This window comes from Centrocercus urophasianus, unplaced genomic scaffold (assembly GCF_019232065.1).
Source record: "Centrocercus urophasianus isolate 14NV4802_14NV808 unplaced genomic scaffold, USGS_Curo_1.0 seq_5, whole genome shotgun sequence".
Taxonomy (NCBI): Eukaryota; Metazoa; Chordata; class Aves; order Galliformes; family Phasianidae; genus Centrocercus; species Centrocercus urophasianus.
In genome coordinates this window covers 687,667-706,496 of record NW_024885088.1, presented here as the reverse complement: position 1 = coordinate 706,496, position 18,830 = coordinate 687,667, and the positions used below count along the sequence as shown (strand labels likewise).

General features: G+C 39.1%; 1 protein-coding gene across 1 annotated transcript; it reads right to left on the bottom strand.

Annotated features, from left to right (window-relative positions):
* Nucleotides 1-1,901: 1,901 nt before the first annotated feature.
* Nucleotides 1,902-18,478, bottom strand: PYROXD1 (pyridine nucleotide-disulphide oxidoreductase domain 1). The gene is made up of 12 exons (XM_042834932.1): nt 18,330-18,478; nt 15,751-15,831; nt 12,797-12,916; nt 10,735-10,863; nt 9,607-9,680; nt 8,451-8,611; nt 7,707-7,807; nt 6,187-6,316; nt 5,404-5,516; nt 4,562-4,684; nt 4,176-4,313; nt 1,902-3,733 (listed from the first exon to the last, which is right to left on the bottom strand). Exons 1-12 carry the CDS (start codon nt 18,408-18,410, stop codon nt 3,485-3,487), a joined length of 1,500 nt encoding a protein of 499 aa, XP_042690866.1. The 5' UTR covers nt 18,411-18,478; the 3' UTR covers nt 1,902-3,484.
* Nucleotides 18,479-18,830: the final 352 nt, after the last annotated feature.

Below are 18,830 nucleotides of genomic sequence, written 5' to 3'. Positions count from 1 at the left end.
TTCCTTGACTAAGGGTTCTGGATTTCCCCCTTCTCAGAAACTAGAACATAAATGTACATTGACCTAATGTAGGGTACTCCAAAAGTAATGCCTGTGTTTATTTTAAAGAGAATCACGATAGATACAAAGAGCACACTAACACTGTTTGATAGCGCAAATTCTCAGCTACAAAACACTTTTCCAACACAGTCCCCACAATTAGCTATTCCTTTTCTCCAGCACTGAACAAGAACCTGAATGCCATGCTTGTGAAAACTGCAGCAGCCCCTGTGACCCGCTGTTGCTGTAATGCACCACCCACTATGTCCCTATGCTCACAGCCCTGTTTGGTCTCTGTAAACATTCAGCAAGCATCAACAGATGTCAGTGGATACCATTTTTTTCCACGTGGTGGAATTCAGTGACACACCTTGGCTTCACATGCACTTCCGTGTCAGATGCTTCCATCTGTCACACTGGAACAAAATGTAACAGAATATTGGGGGGGAAGGTTCAAGTTTCACTGCCATACCACCAATATCTGTCTCTGACATTGTAGGCCAACAGGAAGCTTTACTTTGACAGCAGTCCTCATACATCAACTCGCTAGTATCAGGATTACAAATTGCTGCTGGATAAACTCAATGACCAGGATATTACTTTCATCAACTCCTTTGAGACTGAACTCAACCTAGAACCAAATGACCATTCTCCTCTTACCTTTATTTAAGGGAACCTACAGCAGTTGGCCTTTCACAAGCTTTTATGCCTTAGGCTGAACTGTGCTTGCAGCTTTGATCACAAATTTCTGTTTTTCTGCTAGTCTTAAATGCAAGTGGTCGCTGCACAGTACATTGTTACCACCAGCAATATCTGGTTTGAAAACACAACATTCAGCTTAACTTCTCATTCAGAGCTCTTTCCTTATAAAGCTCGTCATAGCACTTGCAACCTCTTTCTTACCAAACAAACCCTATCCTTAAACTGTTATCAGCACAAGCTTTGCCACCTACTTAGTAAAATCAGCTGAAAAAGATGTGCAGCTTCCTAACAACTGATTTAAATCTATTTCACCAAAGCTTTATGGAGGAGCTGCTGTTAAACACAACATTCTTGCTATATAACTATTTACATCTGACTAATTACCATAAATTTTGGGAAGGTTCATTTTCATACAGTAAGTGAAGATGAGGAAAGTAATACTCCTTTCCAAACAAGGAGCAAAATCTGTAGCTTAGCATTGTTTCACAGACATGAAATGGCTCTTGAAGAAAAAAAGCTGATGCTTTTTAGCACCCACAAATGCTGGGGTATGTTAAGAGCTTCAGTTCTTTCTGCAGTGGTGGGGTTACTACAAGTTTTCTTTCCATTTCTACTCTCCTCAGTCCTGAATGATGTGTTTATATAGCAATCTTCTGAATTTGATTATTTGAAGTGTGACAGTACTGTTTGCTTAACTCTACCTTCTTTGTTATATAATTGAGTGCCAGGAAGCCTTTCTCTTTTCAAGCCTAACTTCACTGTAACATGGGAATGCAGTGACCTGTACCACCCTCCTGGCTCAACTGTGGCATTTTTTATGGGTCATGATCTCTCCTCAGCAATCCCTACGGATTTGAGGAAAGCTTTAGCTACAGGATCTTTTTGCTTCCTTCACAGAGGAGCTGCAGATGCCAGAAGAATGTATGTATTTCTACTGCACATACAGTTAAATATAGAAAAAGTTGGCTTCCTTAGACGCACACGTACACCAGTATTGTCAGAAAAAGGTAACTGTGCTACCACAGGGGGAAAGACACAGCTACTACTGACTGCAAGAGCTAGTTAGGCACATATGTGTTTGAATGCTTGATCTGCTACGTTTTTTGTAGGCACTCAGCTGTGTATCAACTTCAAATTCCACACACAAAAAATACTCCATGTTACTCAAGTAAAGCTCTTCAGCTTTATTTTTCTGATAGAATTCCATGACTGAAGCTTAGAGTTTTCACGCATCAATAAATTGAAAGCTTTGCCAAAAATAGAATTAATTCATTTAATTAAACAGTCATTCTCTAAAAAAAAATAATTAGAGTAGTTTTCTGGAAGAAGTCCCAGCATATAATGCCAACTTTGTACAAAGAAATACTCATAGTTCAATCCTAAATAGTAACTCAACTGCAGATCAAAATCAAGTATGAAACAATTTGTGTCCATGAATACAAAGACAATGCAAAGGAATAGCTTGAATAGTTGGATTTTATCACTAGGAAATGAGGCACTTAGTGTAATTATTATTACTTGTCACAAAGAAAGTAACATATGCAAACCCATGCATATGTATCATGATGACTACAGTACATCTTCCATAACTAGACATACATCCAGGAAGTGTGTTATAATTCAAGACTTATATTTAAAATAATTTAAATAAAAAAATAAATCTTAAAACATTCTGCTAAGTTGCAGGAAGGGGGCTTATATTAGTGACCAAAAGTCAAATTTGAATTTCTTACCTCCAGAAATTCCTTCCTGGAACCAACATACGTGATCGTAAGCAAGGAGAGGGCAGAAAGCTGCAAGGACAAAGAACCTCCTGAGTGACTTCTTTATCTGACTGCAATAGTTCTCTGCTTGAACCCCATCAGCATAATGGAAATCGCACAAAAGTGTAAGAAAAATCTTCAAAACACACAGCAAAACAATTGGTATTGAAAATGCAAAACTTCCAATATCAGCTTTGTGCACAGGGCCACTCTCTTTCCAGCAGTCAGAATGGCACCCAGTACCATCTACCTAATGAGATACATCCAGCAGTCTGCTCTACAGATCTGATAAGGTCTCTGCAGGTGACAGCCACCAGTGGTGTTGTGCCAACCCTTCTTTGGAGTGGCTTCACACTGCTCCTGTTGAAAATCACACAGGATGGCATCAGTTCAGCTTTACCACAATACCTGAAACAAACATAAAGGATCCAGTTTGTTCTGTATTTGCAAACTACACTGCAGATGGCAAAAGCTTTAATTGCCAGCTTGAAAGTGGTGGTGCTGTTAGCTGGAACAGGAGACTTAGAACCTGAGCCAAGTACTTGAAGTTAGTAGCAGCAGCAGGATGCAAATGGAATGGATTGTAGAACATTATGCATGGCTCTTCCCCCAGTAGGAAGGCACTGGATTTAACATGCATTATGTAGTGCTTTATTTACATTCTTTCCAACAGTGAAGACCACCCTGAACTGAATGCAGTGCTATCTTAACAGCACAGCAAAGCCTGCTTTTCAGGAATGCAATAGTCCTGCTTCCATATTCTCATCTAATCTAGATCAAATCACTGCTAACATTAATCAACTTGCTTTTACTGCTGCATTTCTACACAGATCTACCTTATTTGCCTTCTACTAATTTGACATCAACTCTAAGATCTTAATAAAGAATCGCGCTTCTCCCTGTTTTCTGGTAAACCCCAGAAGACATTTCAGAAGACAAATAGTATTAAAGCTGTATACAAAATAGAAATAGGTTTTCATTCAATCAAAATAATCTTCTATATCAATATCTGGATTCAGGAGATCTTCCCCATAAGCTGAAAGGTCCATTTGATTTAAAATCAAGTTCTCAAAAGTTTCTTCCAAGTCTGTTTCACCGATCAGCACTGCTCCCATCATTCGTCCATTCTGCATCACCACTTTAACATACTCTTGTCCCTTGGTACATCTCAGCATTAGTTCATGGTCTAAACCCAAGCCTTGAGCATTGAATTTTCCCAAAACCACCACCTAGCAGAAGGAAAAAAGAAAAACCACTCATAAGAACATCGCAGCGGCTTTTAGTGTTCTCACCATTAACATTCTACGCTTCAAAAGAAGGATGTAAACAGGGATTCACCCCTAGAGTAAAAAGAAAGTCTGCCTTCCATTGGTTCTGGGAGCCACAGTGTAATTAAAAACCTTCACCTTGAAATATGACAGTAAAAGCAATAATGAGCTAATTCCCGTGCTTGACTGCATTGAATTTCTTTATGAACAGAATCTTAATGAAATAAAACGGATACCTTTGTCCCTTTCAGTTTCAGCATTCAGCCAGCATGAATGGAGAAAATCTTAATTATACAGAGAACACTGTTTCATCAATATTAAACCAACTGTTCAGCATTAGCAATTGAATATAAACAAGCAATGCATGTTACTCAGTAATTTAAAACAGATAGAGTATACTTACCTTGTAATTGAAGAATTTTGTTACATGAGCAAACAATTCAAAGCAGAAATCCTGATCAACAGACTCCCCCGAAGCATCTGCTGCCATGCATTTTGCTGCATACCATCCCATCTGCCTAGCTTGAGTCCACAGTCTCATCTGGAAAGGGAAGGTACACGATACGTGTCGGCGTGCAATGAAAGCACAGCGTGTATTTTCTTCATAGTCAGAAAGATGAACAGCTTGGCTTTCAGCCACATAGATAAAGTTACCTGTTATCAGCACGCCCAGGATTATCTACTAACCCAATGGTTTCCTGCTCAATAACGCTTTTCCTCACATCTAAGGAACTGTGTATTTTACTTTATAGATTACTACTGAGCACACAGCTGTACCGTTTGTTTTACCTGATGCCACACAGGGCTGGGTTCCCACGCCGCACTGCAGATATCCCCAGCTGCATAGATGTCTGGCAGGGATGTGTGCATGTGTTTGTCTACTTTAAGGCCTCCATCGTCACCTATAGCAAACTAAGGATTTGCACAGATCAGCACAGAAGAATAACAGTAATCTTAACTGAGTAATTTTCTTTATCTATCTTAGGTGGTCGCCTCATTTGCTACTTTTTGATTGCAGACTCTCCTTCAAAATTTCTACTTAAACATTTGAAGATAGGGATTCATACTACGCAAGGTGCTCTTATGGACTCCATTTAACAACAGAGAAAAGCTAATGCAGTGTAAACAACTTGTGACTATTCAAGCTCATCTAATCTGACTCAATTAGAGAAGACTGATTAAAAGGCAGAAAGACATTCAAACATCCCAATCTTAAGGGAACTTTGTTTTTAAGGGAACGTAACAGATTTCCCTGAAGAGCGTCAGAACAAAGTACTTCTGCAATCACTTACATATGCAGAATTACCATGCCATATTATAATGCAACCCCACCCCCTGCTGAACTTACCCTGAATCTTGTCAAACCCTTCAAATGAGCAATAATAAAATTAGCAAAAGTAGAACTTCTTACCAACCCACACTTTCTTCTCACTGTGTTTCAGAACAGATCAGTACTGCATTTCAGAATTCAGCATACCCGCCTTATTTTGAAATGCTGTACATCAATGTTTCACATCAAGAGAAGCATAAACCATTTGAAAGAGCTCCTCTTCCTGTACAAATAAAGAAGGAAAAAAAAACCCACCAAAACCAAACAGCTCAAACTTTGAAGTAAATCGGTAAATACTTACATTATTGCTATCAAGAAATGGTTTCACATTTGGCACAACTCCAGTTGCACTGACAATGAAATTGCAGCCATAAATTTTTCCATTAGTTAATTCCACATATACAGGCCACTGAACTGAAAAAGGGGAAAAAATTGCCCTGAGAATATAACTAACAGAAGATAATTTAATAATGTCTTATTATAGGAAGTGAAATGAAAATAATTTGAGATATCTGGTTGATTAGATGGGAAAAAATATTTTCCAAATATAGAGATTACCTGTAAAACCTTTTCATTTCATTTGGGACCAAAAAAAAATGAGATCTGGAGCTGAGCCAGTCGCACTAGCAGCTTTCTCTGAATTTTCCTGAATCAAATCCTTTTATTGAATCACCACAGGAACAAATATTTTACACACAATATTTAGGTGACTCTGTTGAAAAATAAGCCTGTTTCATAGCATTTTGTAAAGTAAACATAGCCCATAAATCCTCAACTCCTACAAATGGGGCATTCAAGGCCAGGCTGGATGAGGCTTTGAGCAACCTGGTCTGGATGGAGGTGTCCCTGCCTATAGCAGGGAGTTGGAACTTGATGATCTTAAAGGTCCTTTCCAACCCAAACCATTCTATGATTCTACAAAAACTGCTAGAACACCATTTAATTTACAGAAGTAAAGGTCTGTTCTTTCAAATCTGCATTTTCTTTAGTACAAAGCAATCAAGCTCAAACATGCTCCAACATTACTTCAGCATGCTTTCCTAATCAGCACCGGCACTCACATTTTTTTTTTGGTCACACCTACCTTCATCTGGTTCTACATTCTTCCCCTCCTTAGGAAAAGCCAAGGAATTCTGTTGCAGTTGTATAAATTCTTGCTGTGAATGTATTTTCTTCACTTCACATAGTATTTCAATATGTATTTTATGAGAAAACTAAAGAAAGATTGTCAAAAATTTTAATTAATTAGCAATATTATAGCAAATAATAGAGTATTATTTAGTAATTTAGTAACACCTCATCCAAATTGAGGTGTTACTAAACAAAAAACAATTACCATATATCCCATCCTATCACATGGCATATTAGCCAGCTACAGATCACAGCCTGAACAGGTGACTAGCCTGTTACCTTGGGAATGCAAGTAATCTGCCTCTACCTTCTGCACACAGCTAGAAGAAATGTGTTTGTGAGAAACTGTTGTGCAGCTGTACAGGTCTCCTTGCTTTCTGTGAAGGACCTGGTTCATTCTGCTTCACGGTGCTTTATTGTCTCCTGCTGTTATATATATGGCCACAGTACTAAGGGAGTTAAGTGACCAGTAGCAGCCTGCTGGTGAGATGTTATCTGCTGGGGTAACCCCAGGGCAGACACTCTACTGGCCAGCTGCCTCCCATTGATGTTAGTATCTCTATTGAATAGATGAGTATTAGCTTGCCTCTGCATACTTTATTGGAAACTTATGCAGAAGTACTGGTGCTTTTCATTACAAGAGGGAAATCCAGAACTTAACAACAATAAAAAAATTCTCTCTTTGTTACAATCAGAAAGGTCACAGTGGAACGGTGATGTAGGAGCATAGAAACAAAGGGACTGGCATAAATGGAATGGTGTTACAAAGGAAAAAGAAAGGTGCTCACCTGTCTCTGAAGATCTAGGATCACAGGGAAGACTCCACAAGGCAGGAATCTCCAGAAAGAGATCCTTCCTTAGTGGCAATCAGCCTTTAAATGGGGTCTAAGAGAGGTGCAGTCAGGCTCTACCCTTCCAGTCACACAGGTGAATTGCTTCACCTGTGCTCCCAAGGCTGAGTCCCTTCCCCAGGTGACCAGTCATAGTTCAGACTATGACACAACAGTTACCTTACACTGTCTTGCAGAACTTTAAGTCCTTCCACTTTCTATCATAATTTATGATAAAGATAATACCTCTATACCCCTGTACAAGTATACTGTCCTATTTTTCACATAGGAAAATATATCTACAGCAGCTAGAAGAGAGTGGACGTATTACTGCTTCTGTTTAATGCTAGGATTGACACCAGTCCTGGAGAGGTGTGCAAACCATCATTTATGTTTAATCTGAATAGGAAATTGATGAAACCATGTCAGTGGATCTGATTTGCTACCTCCCTCTTGAAATAGAAAGCAATTCGACTTCTGTTAACACATTTTTCTCTGTAATTCTGATAAGTGAACCAATTCAAATACATTTAATTTTTCTCATCCTAATAATCCTGAAAGTTACATTTCATCATCATAAGTTCTGTAATGCTATCATCATAAAACAGCAATTAAACAAATGCAAGCAAGATCACAAACATACCTCTTTGGTTCCTTTCAGCTGTAGGCCTTCATGCCAGTCGGGGCCCAAAGCACTGCCCAGTTTGTCAGATGCTGCTGCAGCCCTTTCTTTCTTCTCACTTCCTGATGACAGAGAGATGGAGAATATCAGATTCAGCATACATACTTCACTGCCTGCTGAATTCAGACCAACAACTATGAATCAAGAGGAATATGATCTGGTTACAAAAAGAGGGGGAGAAACATGGAACAAACAAGGTAAGGTAAGGCAAAATCCCAAACATCATTAGTTTGCAGACAAATCATAGAACCATAGAATGGCCTGGGTTGAAAAGGACCTCAAAGATCATCCAGTTTCAACCCCCCTGCTATGTGCAGGGTCGCCAACCAGCAGCCCAGGCTGCCCAGAGCCACATCCAGCCTGGCCTTGAATGCCTCCAGGGATGGGGCATCCACAGTCTCCTGGGGCAACCTGTTCCACTGCGTCACCACCCTCTGTGTAAAAAACTTCCTCCTAATATCTAAGTAATATCTAAATCAAACCCAAACAAGTATTTATCACTTTTCAGTGTTATGCCTTCTATTACTGCACTTGCCTCTGAAACAACCATGCTATTGCTAGGCATCAGAATGGGCTCTTAAGAGCTAGAAAGACTGCAATAGCTTATAATAGTAAACCATGATTACAGCCTGCTAAATTAACTGTTTTCAGGGCTATTTTTAATATTCAGCATTGCTGTAGTGCTAGGGGACTGAAACACAATACCTTCCATTGTATACTTGGTTCTTTTACATTCAATTGGGGTCTCTTGTTTTTCAGCAGTCAGTTTTGGAATAAGAAATTCAGCTGCTCCTGCATCAAAAAAAGTGTTTCCAATGGCTTTGTCTTTGATAGCCCAGATTACTTCGCAGCCTTCAATTTCATACCTGTGAGCATTTAAACAACAGATAAAATTAGACAGTACCCAAAAAAGGATCGATGACTCTGAATAAGACAACAAGAAGTCTGTAAGGTTCTATTCCAGAAGCTAGAAATAAGGAACAAGACTTCCAAACCTATCAAATTCACTACAGCCCTTTATATATTTACTTCAGGAAGCCACAAAAGAAAGAAGAGACACCTTTCTTCTTCCACTTTCTCATGACTACAAACTTAACTGTTGTTATGGCAGGAGGGAAAGGTAGATCAAGTCTGTAGTAATAATGCTTAGCATTTCCTGTTCCTCACAATGAAAAAACCCAGCCATTTTCTCCAAACTGCCCACTGCTGACAACTGGTATTTGGAACTGTTCCTGTCCATCAAAGATGCTATCAGATGGAACACGGACTGCAACGCAGAGGAGGATTTACAGAATCATAGCATCATGTAGGTTGGAAGACCTTCACGATCATCAAGTCCAACCAGCATCAAGTTTGTATCTGTCCAATTTAAAAACCAGTTCCCTACAATGCAAAACAAGACTACATAATTGTATAATATAAATGGTTTCACAATCTATCAGACTGTATCTTCCCTACAACAAAAGCCATATCAGACAGTTCAGAAGCTCTATCTGCTTAAATCAGGCTGGATGCAAGAACAGCTGTTTCATTGTTACACTTCCTATCTCTAGAAAGTAGAGAAGTTTTGTAATATAAATGTCACTGTTAATAGCATAAACAGAAATCTGTTGGTGCCAAATTAGAAAAATGCTGTATATTCTTCATATCTGTATGTCAAAGCTTCTAATAAAGCTGTCTGAATTTTGTGACAACACCCTTCACTATGTGGTGAAAAACAATTCTTAAGGCATTTAGTAGAAAAATCGATTAAGAGCTCTTTATAAGTCAACCTTCTTCCAAACTCATGCACACGACTGAACATCAAACTATTAAAGATTTTATCTGCATATGTGAATTTATAACTTAGTTGTTGACTTACACTAATTCAAGTGCAATCCCACCATTACCAACCACTACTATTCTCTCAGCTCGAGCCAAGTTCTTCTGAAAAGCCTGTGTCAGAAAAGAAAACAATTGAAGGAACACTGATAAAATATATCCTTTCCTATACTTTCTCTCAGTGGTTTTAATTTCATTTTCTCAAACTACTGATAAATGTTCACTTATGCTAAGAATCTGTTAAAGAAGCCAATGGAACCCATGAAGTTCTATCACATTAAGGGATGAAATTGTTTCTGCAGCACTGTAAGTCTCAAGCTGAGCCAGGAGAATGTTAAGTAATTACATTTAAGTCAAACTGACAGAACCCATAATAGAATCCATAAAAGCTTTATGTCCCAGAGACCATTAGCATTGTATGATCTCTTAATCAAATTTTATCACAGTAAGTATAATTTTCAAGGTGATTTTTGCAACATTAAGAGAGCAAAGATACAGACATTTAGGAAAGTAAGAATTCCTGATTAGAATTCAGGAGCAAAACAAACGATCTGTAGAAAATCTGAGAAGTTATTTTTATTTGCCCCCAAAATTTTTTAGAAAGAAATAAGTCTCCAAATCCAATCTTAGTGGTGAGAGAAATAAAAGAAACAAGCCAATATAGCTTCTATTTTTAGTTCTCCATTTTGTAACCTCAGGTAAAGTTTTAATATCCAAAACAAACAGCAACACACAAAAACATCCTGTAGTTCACATCCTGGATTACAATAGTAATTCTTTTCTGTACAACCAAAAGAAGTCCACCCACGGTTGCTTCTCACTATGAAGCAGCCCTTCACACAATGTACTGGCTGCACCTTTTCAGGGAAGTTCCTACTTCCCGTCTGCATTTTCAGGTTGGCTTCTGCCCAGAGAGCAAAAGAACACCTTTTATTCTGGACTCTTCTGTTAGAAATACAATCTATGAACCATTTATTAACTTGATAAACTTAGTCACCAATTACTTAATGTTTCTGAAGGCTTTCTCTGCTATTGAAAACGTTCTATTTAAGGACATAAAATAATAAACAGCATTTGATGTTCCTCTGTTTCACCCTGCAACCATTTTTAGCAACTCCCATCAGAAAGATGAATATATTACACACATACAAGTCCAAAATGCATTTACCTGTGCGCTGTCAGTATCCCGAATTCCTAATACATATGGGTTTCCTTCAAAAATTAATTTAGGTTTTGCTCCAGCACACAGGCAGAGTTTCTCATACGTATATTCTCTCCCATCTTCAGTGAAAATTTTCTTTTAAAATTAAGGGGAAAAAAGAAGTAATTGGAGACATATAAAACAACACTGGCTTCTTTTTTTTTCTTGGTGTATTTTGCAGGTAATAAAAGTTTGCACTGGCTTCCTAAAAACAAGCAAGCTTCCACTCTCTCATTATGACCTATTTCATTCATGTTACCTCCCCACAGACTGACAGGCCTAAATACGTGATATGGTGTGACTGATGAAATGGAACACGTACACTTCAAACAGATGGAATCTAAATATTACCTCTTGGTGGCACCCTGTACTCACCATCTGTATTGAAAGAATCAGTTTCCTATCTGATAGTGTCCCCCCACCCCAGCAACAGATGTAGATCTGTGCACTACTCTGTATTAGCAAATAAGAATCCCACTCATAACACTTCTAGATAGTAGTGAGATAGCTGTAAGAGCAAAACACTGTGCAATCCAGATCTTTGGTTTTATTAGGAAAAAATAAGTATGGCTTTATGACACCAACACATTTTTGTGTCTTTTATGATTTTTAATAGATGAATAATCACACACACAATTGGAGACTGACACTACACTCTTTGACTTCTCTTACCTTAAGAACTGCAGTAGTGTATTAACTAAGGGCTACCCAGAATAAAGTTTAGAAAGATTGCAAATTTAGTTCTTTGCTGAAGACAAAGGGTAGGTGCTAAACAAGCTACATCACTCTGCAATAAAGTCACATTAAATTTAAAGTATTGTTTGATGCTTTCCAAACTAGAAGCCAAACAGTTTACAGGTGTTTCACACAAAGGGAGGTTTAAAGATTTTGAGATAACAGAGGAAAAAGATCCTTCAAAATCCATTTACATGAGCTACTGGAATCCACTTAGACTAAACTATAACCCTACAGGAGTGAAGCTACAAGTCAACAGTTCATGTCACAATATAAGCAGCCTTATAATCTAATTGAAGTCACAGCTCTGCAACTTAAAATGAGCAAGAACAGTTTGAGAGCTGAACATGAATTTCTGATAATCACTGAATTAAAACAAAGCAAGCATATCAAGCTGACTTGGACAGTAAAGAGGACATGTATGTACTGTGCATTGCTCCTGCCTGCAACGTTTCTTTTGTTAAAAAGAACAAAGGAAAGGTAGAAATGCTGCTTCTTTTGAGAACTAGTTTTTCATACATCATAAAGTTGTTAAAATTTTGGCCTTTGTAGCAACAAGTTGTAATTCAGGAATCACAAAGACACACAGTTAAGGGTTACAGAACTTTTCTGACATCTACACTGACAAACTATGTAGGTTTAATTGACTGTCTTCCCTCCTGTTCCAACCAGGTATTCAATACCACAAATCCAAGGTATTGAAAATATGAATCAAAAGGGCACAGTTTGTTGATTAACAACTAAATTTTGATCTATAATCGTTTAACAAGCAGCCACAGTCTACGAGAACACCACTATAAATGTCTATTAAAAGAAGAGTACAGTGATAATAGCAGGCTGGCACAGTCTTCAGCTGCAGCAAATGAAGACAAGCACAAATGCAGCAACTGTGGACACAAAAACAAAGGATAAAAGCTGCTTATCTTTGGGATGCCTCAAGCAGGCAGGGATCTCCAGTAAGAGACCCCTTACTTTTACTTCCAACCCTTACACGAGGTCTGGGAAGGGATGGATCCTGGCTCCACCTCTTCCAGTCACTAGGTGCACTGCATACACCTGAGCTCCCCTGGGTTGGCCCTGCCTTCTCACCAGGTGCTCAAACACTGGTTCAGGCTGTGACTTCACATGTCTATTACAGAGGTACTCTCTTGTAATTTTTAGTAAATTACATTTTAATAACCAGAACACTGCTGAACAGAATTTCATGCCAAAATCATTCAACAGTTTCTCAGATTTATTTATTTTTTTTACCTCCAAAATCATGATAAGTTAAAAAGAGAAAACATTATCTTACATGCTCATTACTTTTCAATTGTTTTACAGCAGAGTGGATAACTTTAATATTAGGATATCGTTGTTCTAATAGAGAACTTGGTTGCTCTTCTACATCAAATTCCTCAAGTGTTTTTGAGACCTGGAAGAAGCAGAAAGAGATTTAAAAATAAGAATAATCCATTTTAATTTCTGAAGTTTGTAAAAAAACAAAAAAACAAAAAACCAACAAAAAAGTATTAAGTAAATTTCTAATAATATAAAGACCATATTGTCTTGAATCATGTCACTGTGTCACTGCCAAAAGTACATTTTTATGCATAAAAACCTTTTGTGCATGTCCTTGGTAAAGGATCAAAGTAATACAGAGAATTGTAGTTCTAAAGCTATTTATCCTGATGGACACATTAACTGCTATAATGTTTTATTTTATATATATATATATATATATATATATAAAATTAGACTTAGCAACATTGCATTTTTAATCTACTGGATGCGTTTCTAAGACCCTGTTGACCTGTTTGGTAAAACTCTCATATAGTAACTCAATGATGTTACATGGTCCCCCATGCAAGCATCTTTCTTTAGTATTCTGGAGGAAGAACGTTTTGTTCAAAACAGCACAGAGAATCATTCATTCTAGACAAAAGGGCATCCATGTTTTTCCCTTCTTAAAAAATTAAGTACCCAGTGATATTTTCTTCTAACATTCAACAGTTCAACCTCATGTTGCAGGTAATTTGGTCCTTATGTCAGAAAAAGTGCTTACTTTTGTCCAACTTGTAAGTAAGATGTGTAAGGTAAATGTTCATGCAAAACAGATTCAAGATCTCCTCAGAGCATTTAGTCAGCAGCACATATGTAGTCACTATCAGATATTTCAGAGACTAGTGAAAAAAAACAAACAAACAACAGAACTTGGAAAACACCCCAATAAGTTATGACCTCAGTAACAGAACTGAGGTCTGTTCCAGAAGGAAACAGCTGCATAGGAACCTTCAGGCCTTCTACTTTGTAGGGTATTTAAACAATCTCGTGCACAGCTAGGAACTGGACACCTCTGCAATTCAAAGAGAACTTAAGGTATACATGTCCAAAACTTAGATGCTCTGCCTTCAAACAGTGCTTATTTATTCCCTTACACTTCACTTGCCAAAACTTCTGCTGATACAAATTACAGACTTTACATCTTTGCAATATGTAAATGTTTGTCCTGGATACCCACAACCACCAGAGTCAGCATTGTGAAAACACAGAATCATAGAATGGTTTGGGCTGGAAGGGACCTTTCAGATCTTTTGGTTCCAATCCCCTGCTCTAGGCAGGGAGGGCTCTCCCTCTACACCAGGTTGCTCAAAGCCCCATCCAGACTGGCCTTAAGTGCTCCCTGGGAGAGGACATTCACAACCACAATGGGCAACCTGTTCCACTGTCTCTCCAACTTCACAGTAAATAATTTTTTCCTAATATCTAATTTAAATCTACCCTCTTCCATTTTAAAGTCATTTTCCCTCATCCTGTTGCTACATGCCCTTATAAAAGGTCCGTCCCCAGCTTTCCCATAGGCCCCCTTCATGTAATGAAAGGCTGCTATAAAGTCTTCCAGAGCCTTCTCTTTTCCAGGCTGAAGAGCCCTGGCTCCCTCAGCCTGTCCCTATAGGGGAGGTGCTCCAGCCCTCTGATCATCCTCACAGCCCTCATCTGGACCCGCTCCAACAGCTTTATGTTCTTTTTGTGTTGAGGTCCCAGCACTGGACCCAGTACCCCAGGTGGGGTCTCACGAGAGCAGAGTAGAGGGGCAGAATCCCCTCCCTCGACCTGCTGGTTACACTTCTCTTGATCCAACCCAGGATACAGTTGGCCTTCTGGGCTGCAAGCACACATTGCTGGCTCATGTTGAATCTTTCATCAACTGACACTCCCACATCCTTCGCGTCAGGACTGCTCTCAAGCCATTCTCTGACCAATCTGTATCTGTGCTCGAGATACATTAGTTGGGTGTTACCTTGCATTCTCACAAAGAGCCTTCAGATACTGGCAGCCAGTTACAGCTACTAAAAGCCAAAACTTTTGTTTAAATCTCTATGCCTAAATTTCCCCCTTCAGAAATTTGGATATAAGCATCAATACATCAGGAAAACTGATTCTGAGACCTGCAGACCTAAAAGAAATAATAACTTTTTTTTACTAGTCCTAAGGTATACCTGTACTATGATATATTTGTATTATGTACCATTTCTCAGAAAAACACAAATACCAAGCAGAAGGCTGGTAACTTTCCCCAGGTGGTAAAACCTAACTTGCTATGGACTAGCTTAAGTGGCTTGCAGCTTTTCATCCTGAATTCTGGGCAATCCAAGCCCAACTCTTCCCATGACCTACTGTAGAATCTGTTCCCAAGTGGTGGGAAAAAGAGCAGTGTCTTGTAAGATCTGAGTACCTCTGGCTGATGAACCTATAAGCCAGAAATCTGAACTCGAGTATGGAATTATTTTATTTTTAAAAACAGCAGCAAAGAATCACCAGCTATGGAAGATGAAATTGAGCACAGTTTCACAGAAGGATATTCCTTTTCTGTTACATGTCAGAAGTCTGATTCTGCCTGAGATTCTAACATATTACTACTATAAGAATGGTGGGCAATCTGAGATCTACTAGCAAGGCTAAATTTCTTAAATAATTTATTCCAAAGATATCATTTTGGAGCTTAAGATGGAGCATTCCCATTAGCTAAGCAGTGAAATGATGCTTCAGTAGAAATGTATTAAACACTTATATCGTGTAAGTACCCAATTTAATCTTTGGTCATTTACTAATATTGTGAATATATTCACTGAGAACTTAGCAATGATTATGAATCACTACAAAATAACACACAGTCACAATCACTTTCAAGATTAGACTCTAAAGTTATCTGTACAAGGACAGACTTCTGAAGATGTCTTACTGTAACAAAAATTAAAGCTTTCTTACCTGTTTGAAATTTGTTACAGCTTTTATGATTGGAGAAGCTGTCACTAAAAAAATGTCTTCTGACGGGAAGTCCATGGCCAGCTTGTAAAGAAACAGAAAATATGATGAGCAAGTAGTCATCAACAGAATTTGAATTAAACACAATAAAATTACTGGAGTAAAGTAATAACCATTACTACATTACCTAAATGTGAATCAGGTAAACAGTGTTTCAAGGCTACGGAAGAAGGACATAACTGAAATGAATCAAACTGGGAAAGCCAAAACTTATGTCATACAACTTCAACTACTGCAGCCACTGTAAGAAAGACTACTCAAAAGAATGTATTCTTTTGTTCACTTTTGTTATTTGTTATTCTTCACTGTATTCTGAAGGCTGGCTGTTGGAAGACTCTCATCACAATTTATGGAGATTCCCTGCATTTTTGTTATGATTTCTAACAGACTTCATTTTGACAGAGGAAATACTGATTCCTATCGGTTAATTTAAATGTAATTTAGTAAACTGACAAGTGAATCATCTTCAGAATGCTGTTAAGCAGTACAGTACAAGACTCTTACAGGCTGCAAGCAACTGAAGAATTTCCTCCTTAAGTGCTGCATTGCTCAGCCACAGTAGAACCCAGGTTCCATATCACCAGTATCCTACAGATGAACAAGACAGTTGTAAAAACGACCAGGAAGCATGTTCTGTCTTATACATGACCAAATGGGTGTTTATAATGGTACTTCAGATGGGAAGAACCTGAAGGTCAAAGTACCAAGACTTTGGTTTAAGGGAGATCCACATAGCCACACTTCTGGCATAAAATACAAATGCATTTAATGAGGATATGTGAAAAACGTCATGTAATACACCCTGTATAGCATGACTCCCTAATATGTATTTCATACCCATTGTAGCTGTATGCTTTATGTTGACAGAAAAGAAGAATGGTTGACACGTTCATGCAACAGAGCAGCACAGTGTGCCCCTGCAGCTGCTTCCAGGTGTACCTTATTAAAGTCTCCAAAAAAACTACAGAATGCCATAGAAAGCATGGGATCAGATAATAACCATCGGATGTATTTAAGACCTTTTTACACCAACATCACATACTTTGCACCACTTACACACGCTCTAATGTTTATCCCTCTCTTTTTACTCAGACTGAATGGTTGTTTGAAATGTTCGTTCAGTCCCCTTGATGTTGTTCCACTCCTTTATCTTTTTAAGTACTAGAAATCTGCCACACAAGATATTAAGTTTATCCAAACATATGGATGTGGGTGTAAAGAAAAATACAAACCTGAAAATGACAAACCTGAAAGAAATGTTGCAACTAAATAGGGAAGGTTGAAATTAGGTTGAGACATGAAACATTTCATAACATAGGAAATAAATTTAACCTTAAAAAAAAAAAGAAAAAAGAAAAAGGTATTCAGTCAGGCTGTTTTAAATGTACTTGAAAATTACCTGACTGTGCATTTTTTTTAAGTTAGAGCTGAAGCAATGGTTGCTATCAGAGAGCAGCCTGAGAAGCCCGAAGTGCATACCCAAAATGCAGTATGATGGACAAGGTGTTTATTCCAGAGAATTATACCCTTAGTCTCAAGACTGAGAAAGATTGTATTCAATGTTTCTGGTTTATTATTTCATGCATGCCAGCAGCTACACATGTAGAGCATAGAATAGAAAGTTCTCCAGAACACGAGGCCGTTTTTGATGGGGTTAATGAATACATTAATATGGCAATGAAGGTGCTGCTCTCTGAAAAGACCCTTTCCAGGCATGTACAGAAAACACTGTACATGAGGATGGAATTACACGTGGTGCTCAGTGAAAACTTGCACTGAATCTTAACCCTTGCAATACTGCCTGGAAGGAGGAGATTGTCCTAAAAGTCTGTGTGAGAAAGCATCAGGGTTGCAGATTCTTCACTGTCAGAGGGATGGAGTACAGGAACAGGCTGCTCAGAGAGGCTGCCACTCTGGAGTCCTCTGGAGATACTGAACACCTGTCTGGACGCCTACCTGTGCAACCTGCTGTGGGGATGTGCTTTAGAATGGGGTTGGACCTGATGATCTCTAGAGATCCCTTCCAACCCCTGCAACTTTGTGATTCCATGAATTAAAACACATGCTATTAGACTGCGAATACTCATTCCGACTGTGTTTCCTGTGCTGCTGGGAAACAGCATCACAGAATGGTTTGTGTTGGAAAGGACCTCAAAGATCATCAAGTTCCATCTCCTTGATGCAGGAAGAATGAGCAAAAGCAGCAAGTCTCAGTCATCACATAAGAATCTGATCGGGAAACATGTATAAATGAAAAAGAGGCACTCGCTGTGAGATTTGGAAGAAAATATCAGGAAAGCAATACATTTTCATCTCTTTTAAAGCAGTCTTAATGATCATAAACGTTAATTGTGAGATGGGGCCACAGCAACTACGTATAGCTCTATTTCAGGCAAACAGTCTCCTGGAATATTAAACACGGACCCAAATCCCCTCTCGGCGCCGACCGCAACGAACCCACGGGCCGCCAGCCGGCGGAGGGCGCGCATGCGCTCGGTGGGCAGTGGCCCCACAGCCCGTACCTTCTCGGCGCAGGTAACTCCGGCGATGCCTCCGCCCACCACCACAAAGCGGCTCCGCGCGACGCCGGGGACTGTCGCCATTTTCCCGCCTCTCCCGAGAGCGGCAAGGAGGGGGAAAAGCACTGCCGCTTCCTCGCCCAGACGCGGAAGGTGGCGGCGGCGCTCTGCCTACGGTGTGCGGTGGCACCCAAACTTCCTCAGCTCGCGCAGCTCGGCCCTGGCTTCCGCTCTTTGCCGGACTTTGTTGGAGGATCGTAGAGAGGAGAGGGCTAGCAATTAAGACGAAGAGTGAAAAACAAAACAAACGAACAAACACCCAAGCCTCTCTGCATTTCTTAACTGGAAAGCAGGAAGATGGAGATGTGAGACTTTGGGTGGAGGCTTGTTAGGCTAGTATGGTTAGGTGGTGGTTGGACTCAATGATCTTTAAGGTCTTTTCCAACCTGAGCGATTCTATGATTCTATGATTCTTTATCTTGTAGGCTACCTCCAGTGGCATCT

What these genes read in the sequence shown, in the direction of transcription:
- PYROXD1 (XM_042834932.1), bottom strand. Translation starts at nt 18,410, where the DNA reads ATGGCGACAGTCCCCGGCGTCGCGCGGAGCCGCTTTGTGGTGGTGGGC. An exon ending in AATTGAAAAGTAATGAGCAT is followed by an intron (nt 10,864 to 12,796) that starts GTAAGATAATGT and finishes TAATTTTAAAAG; the next exon opens with AAAATTTTCACTGAAGATGG. An exon ending in GGGATTGCACTTGAATTAGT is followed by an intron (nt 8,612 to 9,606) that starts GTAAGTCAACAA and finishes AAATGCTCACAG; the next exon opens with GTATGAAATTGAAGGCTGCG.